At 41.5% G+C, this 12,940-nt stretch overlaps 1 protein-coding gene across 4 annotated transcripts in view; it reads left to right on the top strand.

Annotated features, from left to right (window-relative positions):
* The window catches only part of caska (calcium/calmodulin-dependent serine protein kinase a), a 411,874-nt gene that overhangs the window by 95,311 nt on the left and 303,623 nt on the right, over positions 1-12,940 (top strand). For all 4 annotated transcript variants that reach the window (XM_059968272.1, XM_059968271.1, XM_059968270.1 and 1 more), the window contains exons 3-4: positions 5,485-5,590; positions 6,863-6,940. In XM_059968272.1, coding sequence (XP_059824255.1) covers positions 5,485-5,590; positions 6,863-6,940 — 184 coding nt within the window. The remainder of the gene's footprint in view (positions 1-5,484; positions 5,591-6,862; positions 6,941-12,940) is intronic.

Here is a 12,940-nt window from a genome sequence, read left to right as displayed (position 1 = left end):
TGCTTTCTGGTTTTTAAAGGCCATCACAGAGCTCTATCCATTTTGCCCCCTCGAGCAAATTATGTGTTTACTTCTGATGTCCACACTGGCGGAAGAATGTCAGGGGCTAGGAAGAGATGCGGAGGAGGCTTGCAAGAATATTACCAGATTGCACAGCTTCAAAAGTGTGGATATAATAGACAATATTGTTGTTTTCCCCCTAAATAAGAGAAGGTATTCAAGGCAAGATTTAATAAACATTTAAGGCCATGGTTTTTGATAGATTATATAATATGAAAACTGTAACTGTAAGTGATTGGTTTGGATAAAGAACATAGGGTCTCATGGATGAAATTGTTGAAATGTGGAGAGGCACATCTGAAAGGGTTAATAGAAGCAGATTCAAAAATGTGAATGACTATTTTGGGAAAAAGAATGTGGATGTATATTTGAAAAAAAAAGTTCAGATTGTGGGGAAAGAGCCAACTGAGACAATTTAACTAATCCTTTCAAGTGGTGACATGGGCAGAGTGGAAAATGGAAGCCTCATCTGTCTTTATAAAGTTATAGAATAGCTGAGACTGGCAGAAGCCATTCGTGCTAAGAACCTGAACCCTTGAATTATTCTGATAAATTTTGGCAATTCCATGGCAAAATAGCAAGTTTATTTTTTCCCCTTGTGCACTGAAATGTGGGAGTCTCAACTGTGGAGACAAATTCCAACTGATGAACCTGTCTTTTGTGTAACCGTTCTCCACACAGAATCCAATAGCAGAAGATCATGACTTATCCTTAGGTTATGCTGATGGATCCTGTGGTAGATTCAGCTCAAAGCAGGATCTGCAAACCTATTCATTTGCAATAATTCCAAGTGGAAAACTTGAGAATAAAGCAAGTTAATTATAATGTTTTGAATTGTTTCTATTGTGTTATTTGCCTTTTCAGACTTGTGTTTCAATGTTTATTTCCAGTTTCAATGACTCTGTATATTTCAAAATAAAATTCCCTTCGCACACCTTTGAACGCATCAGCTGGACGTACAGCCAGTGTACAAAAGAATAAACTCCGCAAGCACGAAAAGGATGTAGTAATAAGAATAAGCAATTAATATAGAGAACATGGGATGAAGATTTCTTTAAACTGAGTTCGTATGTTGAGGGAACAGTTCAGTGACTGAGGGGTAATAACTATTCCTGAACCTGGTGGTGTGGGTCCTGAGACTCCTGTATCACCTTCCTGATGGCAGCAGTGTGAAGAGAGCATCGCCTGGGTAGTGGGGGTCCTTAATGATGGATGTTGCTTTCTTGCGATAGTGTTCCGTGTAGATGTGCTCAGTGGTGGGGAGGGCTTTACCTGTGTTGGTCCTGGTACTTTTTGAGAAAATTTCCATTCAAGGGCATTGGTGTTTTCATAGGAGGCCATAATGTAGCCAGTCAATATACTCTTCACCACATGATAGAGAAGTTCATCAAAATTTTAGATGTAATGCCTAATCTTTAGAAACTTCTAAGGAAGTAGAGGTGCTGCCATAATTTCTTCTTATTTCACTTGTATGCTAGGCTCAGAACAGGTCCTCTAAAATGATAACACAGGAATTTAAAATTACTGACCACCTCCACCTCTGATACTTGGATTATGGACTCTTGGTTTCCTCCACCTGAAGTCAATGATCAGTTCCTTGGTCTTACTGACGTTGAGTGAGAGGTTGTTGATTTTCAGTCTCCCTCCTATATACTGGCTTGGCACCACCTTTGATTCAGCCACTGACAGTAGTGTCGTCAGCAAACTCAAACATGGCATTGGAGCTGTGTGGAGCACCTGTGCTGATGGAGATCATGAAGAAGATGGTGTTGCCAATTATGAACTGACTATGGCTTGTAGGTTAGGAAATCAAGGATCCTATTGCACAAGGAGGTTTTGAAGCTAAGGCCTTGAAGCTGATTGATTAGTTTTGAGTAGTATTGAATTCTGAGTTGTAGTTGAAAAAGAGCACCCTGATGTACGCAACTTTGCTGTCCAGATGTTCCAGAGTTGCGAGAAGAGCCAATGAAATGGCACCTGCTGTGGACCTACCACAAACAAGAGAAAATTGCAGGTGCTGGAAATAATTCTTTTTTTCCCCAATCCTGATGAAAGGTCTCAGCCCAAAACATTGACTCTTTTCCACAGATGCTGCCTGGCCTGCTGAATTCCTCCAGCATTTTGTGTCTGCTGTGAATTTGTTGTGTCTGTAGGCAAATTGGAATGAATCCAAGTCGCTTCTCAGGCATGAGTTGATGTGTTTCACCTCCAACCTCTCAAAGCACTTCATCACAAAGGATGTAAGTGCTACTGGACAATCATCATTGAGGCAGGTTACCATCTTTTTGTTAGGCATTGGTATAATTGAAGCAGGTGGGTACTTCAGACTGCCGAAGCAGAGGTTAAAGATATTGGTGAACACTCCTGCCAGTTTATCCACACAAACTTTTAGTACTCAGCCAGATACCCCATCTGGGCTGGATGCTTTTCATAGGTTCACTCTTCTTAAGGATGCTCTCACATTGGTCTCTGAGATAGAAATCACAGGGTCATAGGGGGCTGTGTGAGTTCATGAAGGTTCCTCTGTTTCAGTGAATGTGGGCATAAAAGACATTGAGGTCATCTGGAACCAAAGCCTTATCGTCACTTACAGTAAGTTGCTTGATCTCATTTTATAAGAGCTAATAGCTTTCAAGCTGTGCCACCACTGTTGAGCATCCTTCAGTGATTAAAGTTTGGTTCAGAATTGACACTTCACCAGTGAGATGATTTTCCGGAGATTGTACCTGGACCTATTGTCTCTTTGTGCCAGACTAAAATGCAGCTGATCTGGCTCTCAGCAAATTACAGAATTCATGGTTTATCCAGGGTTTCTAGTTGGGGAAGACTCTGATTTTGTGGGACACTTTTGTCTCTGACTGTTTTTATGAAGTCAATGACAACTGTGATGTATTCATTCAAATCCTTTGAATCCTTGAACACAGCCCTGTTCACCGCTTCGAAGCAATCCTGTAGCTACTCCTCTGCTTCCTGTGACCACCTCTTTGTTATCCTTACTCTGGAGCCTTGATGATAACTGGGCAGAGATTTCTTCAAACAAGCCTGATTAAAGTCCCCGTCTATGATTTGAAATGCATTGGGGTGGACTGTTTCGTGTTGACACCATTCAGTATCTCGAGTGCCTGATTAACATTGGCTTTTGGCAGTATGTAAACTGCAGTTAGGATTACAGAGGAAAATTGTCTTGGTAAGTAGAATGATCAGCACTTAATCATTATGTTCTAGGTCAGGGAACAACAGTACAACAAAACTGCCACGTCCAAGCACCACAAAGAGTTTATAATGAAACACAATCCTCCACCTTTTGCCTTTTTTGAATTAACAGTTTGGTCCATCCGGTCTATTAAGAAGCCTTTGAGTTTTACCGATGCATCTGGCATGTCCAGAGTGAGCCATGTCTCCTTGAAACACAGAACATAGCAATTCTACATTACCCTCCAAAACAGCAATTTTGCCCGTAGATCCTCAATCTTGTTCTCCAGCGATTGCACTTTTGCTAACAAGATGCTGGGTGGATGGAGTTTTATTCCTCTGCATCACAGTCTGGCTTGGAGTCCTCTCCTCCCTCTCTCCCTCCCCTCACTGCAGATTGCAGTGAGTAATTTAAGAGGTATATTTAGAAGTGTTGTAAGCAGCCTGCAACACATCACCATGGTTCACTGGCACCATCTTGCATTTCTCTCAGTTTTCTCATTGTTCACCTAAAAACACATGTAAGATTTTATGCCAGTTTCAGTCTTGCATTTGGATCTGCTTCTCTTTCTACTTGTGTCAGCTTGCCTCAGGTTGAGTGTCATGTGTCAAGTGTGTAGGGGAAGATAACCAGTGCAGAACTGCTAGATTGTTAGGTGATAGTGAAAAGAAGGCCAACAGAGTAAATCACTCCTGTTTGTGAATAGCCTTCTGGCAAGACTGTTCCGCTTTCACTTGATGAATCCAAAGCTAGTTTATCGAAGGTCGGGGAACTTGACACTGGGATCATCTGCATGAATCTGCCAGTATGCGCATGCACTTTGGTATTGTGAACCAGATCTCCATTTGTGAGCAATTAGCCTTGTTGCCTTTTTGTTATCTGAGGAGTAAGATTGCTTGATTTTTAAAAAAGTGTCTTGATTGGAATGCAGAGATAGACTGATGGCAATTTTCTGTCCGTTCCTTCAAACAAGCCTGTGCCAAATATGGGTATTCTTCATCAGTGGAGGTCATGAAGGAAACTAAATCTATGGGTTGACAGGTGGGCGCTGGAGAGGGCATACTAGTTTCACAGTGGCAGAGCATTTTAATTCCACACCCCATTCCCATTCTGATCTGCCTATCCACGGCCTCCTCTACTGTCAAGATGAAGCCACACTCAGGTTGGAGGACAACACTTTATATACTGGCTGGATAGCCTCCAATCTGATGGCATGAACATTGACTTCTGTTAATGCCCCTCCTCCCCTTCTTACCCCATCCCTGATATATTTAGCTTTTCTCCCCCTCTTTTTCTCTCTTTCTGCCCATCACTCTGCCTGTTCTCCATCTCCCTCTGGTGCTCCCCTCCCCCTTTCTTTCTCCCTCAGCCTCCCGTCCCATGATCCTGTCCCTTCTCTAGTTCTGTATTCCTTTTGCCAATCACCTTTCCGGCTCTCAGCTTCACCCACCCCCTCCAGTCTTCTATCATTTCGCATTTCCCCTCCCCCTCCTACTTTCAAATCTCTTAATACCTTTCCTTTCAGTTAGTCCTGACGAAGGGTCTCGGCCCAAAACATCGACAGCGCTTCTCCCTGTAGATGCTGCCTGACCTGCTGCGTTCCACCAGCATTTTGTGTGTGTTGCACAAATGGAGCTCATTTAGTTTCCTGCCCACTACTTTTGAGCCTTTGATGGTTTGAGTGTATTTTTGTGCAATACGATAATGGATGTTTTCTGATAAAGGGTCTTAGCCTGAAACGTCAACTGTTTGTTAATTTCCATAAATGCTGCTTGACCTGCTGAGTTCCTTCAACATTTTGTGTATGTTGCTGTGTTGTTGGAGATTTTTGTGAATGCATGTTGTTGTCCTAGAATTATAAAACCTAACGAATTTGAATATCCTGAAAGCTGTCTTATATTTATCATGAATCTTACCTTTCTTACTTGGAGTAAGCTGGCAGTTTCAATACTTCTGATATAAACACCTTCACTTATTTGCTTCTCTTGAGCATGCGCCTTTGATTGTCTGTTCAAAATGAAAGCTGTACATGATGAATTTTGATAGAGCACAGGTGCACCATCTATGTTGTTTATGAGAGAATTTTCAGTTTATAGATTTACTTTATTTGTGACAGATATAACTTGCAATCTAAATATTCCTGAACATTAGTCCTGTTATTTACTCACAATGGAGCTACTCAGCCATGAAATGTTAACATTCTAACTTACAAGGTATTTTCTTTTTCTCAGATTTAAAGAGGGAAGCCAGTATCTGCCACATGCTGAAACATCCACACATTGTGGAATTATTGGAAACCTACAGCTCAGATGGAATGCTCTATATGGTCTTTGAATTGTAAGTAGCTTGATTTTGCGCTGTAATTATTTTTATGTTTAAACTGTTTGTAAGGGTTGAAAGTTGGGAGGATTAAGGCACATAAAGAATGGGTTATTGCTAAAGTGCTACTTTAATTTAATCACTAAATATGGAGATGCTGGCATGCCTTCTGGCCATCCTTTATTTGATTCAGCAGATACATATACTTGACATTTTTAATTCAACATTTACAAGTTAATCTCAATTGTAATTTTTTTCCAATATGAATTGCTTTTCACAAATTTGTGCAAGTTGATCATAATCATTGCGAGTTAAGTTCTCAGTCTCCTAAGTTGTTTAAAAAAACAAGTTGGAAAACTCTGGAAGCACTTAGGTCATGCTTCTATATAAGGAGAAATGGAATCATATACCCTTTACCAGAACTGAAAGGATAAAATTGAGTTTTAAGTTGCAGAGAGTGAGAGAAGATGGGTTGGACAAAATGATCTTGTTTCCTAGGGTGGTAAGACATGGAGGCATACAGCAACCACTGAGTCCAATGCAGCTATATCATTCCTTAGGTAAGGGAGCCAAACTTCTGAAGAGTACTCCAGGTGTAGTCTCACCAAAATTTGATATAATTCAAACTTTCTAACCCTCAACCCGTTTACAATAAAAACCAAAAACCAGTGCCTTGTCTATCTATTACACTTGCCTGCTAACTGTATGTGATTCATATACAAAGATAACTGGATCCCTTTTTGCTTCGCTCACATGCAGTTCCTCTCCAGTTAGATAAATTGCCTTTTGATTCTTATTGATATGCATGTTTTCACATTTTATGACATTAAACTTCATTTGCCAAGTTTCTATCACTTGCTCGATCTGTATCCCTTTGCTGAACCACTATGATCATTGCAAAGGCATGAACTACCTGCTGTAAATTGCCTCTCATGTATAATAGACTATCAAGCTCACCAGAGGCAAATTAGCCATTTCTTCACTAATCTTACTTTAATCTAACTTTTGTACCCCTTCAGCACCCCCAATACTCTACTGTGCAATTATGCACTTGCAGATCATTTAAAAATATTTGATTGAGTAATTTTCAGAAAAACATTGTCATATACCTCTTGTGTTTTTTTTTAAAAGAGTAATGCAAAATAGTTGCACGAAAATGTACAAAATATTATTCCTTTAAATCTGCATACGGGATAGTGTGACATACTTGAGCTGTTTTCAACATGTGTTGATAATTAAGATTTGTTAGTTTCAAATATGATATTAAACTTGTGCTTTGTTTTATTATAGTATGGATGGTGCAGATCTCTGCTTTGAAATTGTAAAAAGGGCAGATGCAGGTTTTGTTTATAGCGAAGCTGTTGCCAGGTATGTACCTTATTATATTCACTTCTTCATTAAATTGCTATTGCATTGTTGGAGACCAATTTTGATTCGCTTCATTGCCATTAAAATGTGTTGGTGCAATAATGTGTTGTATAACTAAATAAGATTCATTTTTTCCTTATTTCCTAGCCCATAAGTAAAGAAAGATTTTCTCTGCCACCATAAACGTAAAAGTTATTAATTTGTAGGTAAACAATTCAGCTCAGGATTTGTTTCACATTGTTGTAGAATTGTAGAGCAATACTGTGTGAATATGAGCCTTTGGCTCAATGCTTGAGTTTGGCTGATATCCCTCAAAGTCCTACTCCTGCATGTACCAGTCTTATTGTTTTACCTGTCTCAACTGCACCCTCTGGCAGCTCAGTCCAAAAACTCACCACACTGTGGGGAAAAAATTGCGCCTTTTGTCCCTTTTAAAATGATCCCCTCTCACTGGAATTCTTCTCCATAAATTAATACATAAATCACAGAGGAATCTCTTTAGGGTGAAGGATATATGAAAGGCCACAAAAGAAGATGGAAATGGGATTTGTAAAAATTTTCATGAAACTCTTGTTAGTTGCTTAAGCATAAGTGTCAGAATCTGTAACACTGTGACAGCATGCAAGTGCCATCACAAAGAAGACACAAAAGTGCCTGTACTTTCTTAGAAGTTCACATAGATTCGGCATGTCATCTGAACATTCACAAAAACTTCTATGGATGCACATTGGAGGGTATCTTAACAGGTTGCATCACGTCCTGAAATGGAAACACCAAAGCTCAGGAATGGAAAAGTCTGCAGAAAGTGGTGGATACAGCCTGGTCCATCACAGATGAAGCCGTCCCTCATTTGAGCACATTTATGCTGCCACAAGAAAGCAGCTTCCATCATTAAGGGCCCTCCCCTACCATCTAGGACATGCTGTCTTCTCAATAATATCAGTGGTCAGGAGATTCAGTGGCCTTCAACCACCAGATTGAAAGTTCAAAGTGCATCTGTTATCAATGTATGTATATCATATACAACGTTGAGATTCATTTTCTTGCAGGCGCCCACAAGAAAACAAAGTAATATTGTAGAATCCATGGAAAACCTCGCAAAATAAAGATAGACAAACATCCAACGTGCAAAAGAGGACAAGCATGCAAAAATATAATAAAAGTAAAGAAATAATACTGAGAACGTGAACTGTGGAATCCCTGAAAGTGTGTTCACAGGCTGTGGAGTCAGTTCAACACCGAAGCGGTTGAAACCAGTCCAGGCTGCAGGGCAACAGCTGCTCCTCAACTTGATGGCATAGGACACAGGACTCTTGCTGTAAGTCCCACCCGATGGTAGTAGCAAGAAGAGAGGGAGACGGGTCAAATGCAGGCATACAGGATGGGCACAGGTGGGCATCTTGGCTGGCACAGAGTAATGAGGCTGAAAACCAGTTCATTTTCCACTGTTGGTCCTTGATGCTTTAATCTGGCTTGAAGTTCACTCCAGCCATCTCTTCCGCTCTCTCTTCTGGCGATGATGGGTGAGTTTCGTCCATTTCAAGGTGCCATGCCTATGTTACTGAGAGTCAAGTTTTCGGAGTCCTTCAAGAGATCATAAAATCGCTAGTTCATTTAGATGGTTCAAAAGTACATTTCTTAACAGGAAATTTTAGGCTGTAGATTACAGTGATCATTGTTCAAAAGAAGTATATCTAGTAGAATAGTGGTTTTGTGAGTTGTCTGCAAAATGTCACACATATCGCAGCGCCATCTTGACTAATTATTACCCAAGTTCCTGAACCAGTGTAGATAACTTAACTCACAACTCTGAACTGATTACAAAACTTATAGACTCACTTTCAAGGATTCTACAACTCATGTTCTCAGTATTATTTACTTTATTTTTGTATTTGCACAATTTATCTTTTACACATTGGTTTTTCTCAGGCTTTGTGTATCTATAGGTTTTTGTAAATTCCTTTGTTTTTCAATATTTTTGTGAATGTCTTCAGGAAAATGAATCTCAAGGTAGTATATGGCGGCATGTATGTACTTTGATAATTTACTTTGACTTTGTTTGCTTTGCCCTTCATTGTGAACTGGCATCCTATAAAGATGTCAGTGCATGAAGATCAATTCTGATCATTCACAATGGGTACATATATTTCCAATAAAAGAGTAACTTCTATAGTATTACTGTTGATTAACTGGACTTTGGAAAAAGTGTAATCGTTCTGCAATCATGCGATCTATTTGTGCACAAGGAGAACAGCATGGCCCCTTTCACCAAACTGTGCTAAGGTTTGAACAAAGCAATGCTGTTCTTTTCCAGAAATTGACTAGTTGGAAACAGATGATGACAGTTGGTAACCTTGTGGATGTTTAAGTTCCTTACTTGCATAATCAATCACACTACGATAATACAGGTGTTAATAGCTAATATCTACATGTTAAAAGACAATGTACTTCAGAATTAGTTAAGTAACTGACCAGTAGTGTCACCTCAGAATCGTTTGTTCGCATCCTAATCTTAGCTTGGTCTGCCAACTGGCTCTGACCCCATTCTGTACAAAGGGAAGCTGTGCTCTTTAAAGACCTTTCTTGTGCTCTTAAAAGACCTTTCGGGAAGCGGCCTGGTTGAGGGAAGTGCCTGGTGTGAAAAGTGCCAGTCTTTGGCTTGAGAGATTCTGGCAGTTTTGGCAGTTGGATAGTGCAATCAAGAATGGATTAGCACTTGATTGGCAATCAAGATTTGAATAGCTCAGACTCAGCAGAAAACAGCTGATTGGGCAATCGAGGTCAGGTGACCTTGCAGCTGGCAAGGCTCAAGCAAATAAAAAGAGAGAGTGCTCTAGCGGAGCAGCCTGTCAGGAAGTGGCCTGGTCGAGGGAAGTGCCTGGTGTGAAAAGTGCTAGTCTTTGGCTTGAGAGTCTTTGGTGAGGAGGCTGAGGGAGGAGACTACACCAGGCACAATTGCAGAGGGTGAAGACATGACCGCTAAGCTGATTCAGTGTGCTGTGTGCATGATGTGGGAGGTCAGGGACACTGATGGTGCCCCCGGCTGCTACAGCTGTGGAAAGTGTGTCTAGATTCAGCTTCTGAAGGAGCATGTTGCAGCACTGAAGAAAGAACTGGATGACCTCAGGTTTATCCGCGAAAACGAGAGTTTTCTGGACAGGACATACAGTGAGGTCGTTACACCGAGGATACCGGAAGAGTGAAAGGGGGCGACGATGAGAAAGGAAAGGATGCTTGAAGTACAGGAGACCCCAGGGGATTTACCTCTCGTAAACAGGCTCACCCTCTTGGAAGCTGTCAGGACAGAAGATACTGCCAGTCTGAGAGGCGGACAGGTCTGCGAGCCGAAAATTGGTGCAGCAGAGCCGAGGAGTCAGACATCAGGAAGAGCCTTGGTAGTAGGGGACTCCATAGTAAGAGATACGGAAAGGGGTTTCTGCGGCAACAGGCGAGATTTAAGGATGGTGTGTTGCCTCCCTGGTGCTAGGATCCAGGACATCACCGACCGATTGCAGGGAATCCTCAAGGGTGAAGGTGAACAGCCAGAAATGGTAGTGCATGTCATCACAAATGACATCGGGAAGAAGAGGAAGGACTTTCTGCAGCGGGACTTCAGAGAACTCGGAAAAAGGCTGAAAAAGCAGGACTTCCAGGGTGGTTATTTCCGGTTTGCTTTCAGTTCCTCGCGCTGGAGAGGGCAGGAACAGGGAGATAATGGATCTGAATGTGTGGGTGAGGAACTGGTGCAAGAATCAAGGATTTACATTCTTGGACCACTGGGATCTGTTTTGGGGTAGGGATGAATTGTACAAAAGGGACAGGTTGCACCTTAATAGGCGGGGGACCAGCATTCTGGCAGACAGGTTTGCCACTGCAACACGGATGTGTTTAAGCTAAGTAGTGGGGGAGGGGATGAACTGGAAATATAAAGATGGAGTTAAAGGGAAAGTGAAAATAAGAAAAGTTAAAAAGGACAACAGAATCAATGGAGTAGAAAGCTCAAGAAGAGATCATACAGTATGGCCAAGTGAAGTAGGAATTGATATGAAAGGTGAAGGGAGTAACGAATTAAAAGTACAAGGAATAAAGTACAAGGAACAAAGTACAAGGAATAAAGTAGATGAGCTTGAGGCTCAGTTGGAAATTGGCAAGTACGATGTTGTGGGAATAACAGAGACATGGCTTCAAGCGGACAGGGCCTGGGAAATGAATATTCAAGGATATACATCTTATCGAAAGGACAGACTGACTGGCAGAGGGGGTGGGGTGGCTCTGGTGAGGAATGATATTCAGTCTCTTGCGAGGGGGGACATAGAATCAGGGGATGTAGAGTCAGTATGGATAGAACTGAGAAATTCTAAGGGTAGAAAGACCCTAATGGAGTTATCTACAGGCCCCCAAACAGCAGTCTGGATGTAGGGTGTAAGTTGAATGAAGAGTTAAAATTGGCATGTCACAAAGGTAATGATACAATTGTCATGGGGGATTTCAACATGCAGATAGGCTGGGAGAATCAGAATGGTACTGGACCCCAAGAAAGGGAGTTTGTGGAGTGCCTCCGAGATGGATTCTTAGAACAGCTTGTACTGTAGCCTACCAGGGAGAAGGCAATTCTAGATTTAGTGTTGTGCGATGAACCGGATTTGATCAGGGACCTTGAGATAAAGGAACCATTAGGAGATAGTGACCATAATATGATATGTTTTAACCTACAATTTGAGAAGGAGAAGGGAAAATCAGATGTGTCAGTATTACAGTTGAACAAAGGGAACTATGGAGCTATGAGGGAGGAGCTGGCCAAAGTTCAATGGAACAATACCCTAGCAAGGAAGACACTGGAACAACAATGGCAGGTATTTCTGGGAATAATGCAGAAGGTACTGGATCGATTCATTCCAAAGAGGAAGAAAGATCCTAATGGGAGTAAGGGGCGGCCGTGGTTGACAAGGGAAGTAAAGGACAGTATAAAAATAAAAGAGAAGTAGTATAACATAGCAAAGATGAGCGGGAAACTGGAGGACTGGGAAGCTTTTAAAGAGCAACAGAAGATAACAAAACAGGCAAGACGCCAAGAAAAAATGAGGTACGAAGGTAAACTAGCCAAGAACATAAAGGAGGATAGTAAAAGCTTTAGGTATGTGAATAGCAAAAAAAATAGTTAAGACCAAAATTGGGCCATTGAAGACAGAAACGGGTGAATTTATTATGGGGAACAAGGAAATGGCAGACGAGTTGAACAGGTACTTTGGATCTGTCTTCACTAGGGAAGACACAAACAATCTCCCAGATGTAATAGTGGCCAAAGGAACTAGGGTAAAGGATGAACTGAAGGAAATTTATATTAGGCAAGAAACTGTGTTGGATAGACTGTTGAGTCTGAAGGCTGATAAGTCCCCGGGACCTGATGGTCTGCATCCCAGGGTACTTAAAGAGGTGGCTGTAGAAATTGTGTTTGCATTGGTGATAATTTTCCAATGTTCTATAGATTCAGGAACAGTTCCTGCTGATTGGAGGGTGGCTAATGTTGTCCCACTTTTCAAGAAAGGAAGGAGAGAAAAAACAGGGAATTATAGACCGGTTAGCCTGACGTCAGTGGTGGGAAAGATGCTGGAGTCAATTATAAAAGAGGAAATTACGACACATTTGGATGGCAGTAGAGGGATCAGTCCCGGTCAGCATGGATTTATGAAGGGAAAATCATGCTTGACTAATCTTCTGGAGTTTTTTGAGGATGTAACTGAAAATGGACAAGGGAGAGCCAGTGGATGTAGTGTACCTGGACTTCCAGAAAGCTTTTGATAAAGTCCCACATAGGAGATTAGTGGGCAAAATTAGGGCACATGGTATTGGGGGCAGAGTACTGACATGGATTGGAAATTGGCTGGCTGACAGGAAACAAAGAGTAGCGATTAATGGGTCCCTTTCGGAATGGCAGGCTGTGACCAGTGGGGTACCGCAAGGTTCGGTGCTGGGACCGTAGCTGTTTACAATATACATCAA

The sequence above is a fragment of the Hypanus sabinus genome, chromosome 4 (assembly GCF_030144855.1).
Source record: "Hypanus sabinus isolate sHypSab1 chromosome 4, sHypSab1.hap1, whole genome shotgun sequence".
In the NCBI taxonomy this organism is placed as follows: Eukaryota; Metazoa; Chordata; class Chondrichthyes; order Myliobatiformes; family Dasyatidae; genus Hypanus; species Hypanus sabinus.
This window is presented reverse-complemented; position numbering and strand designations above follow the sequence as displayed.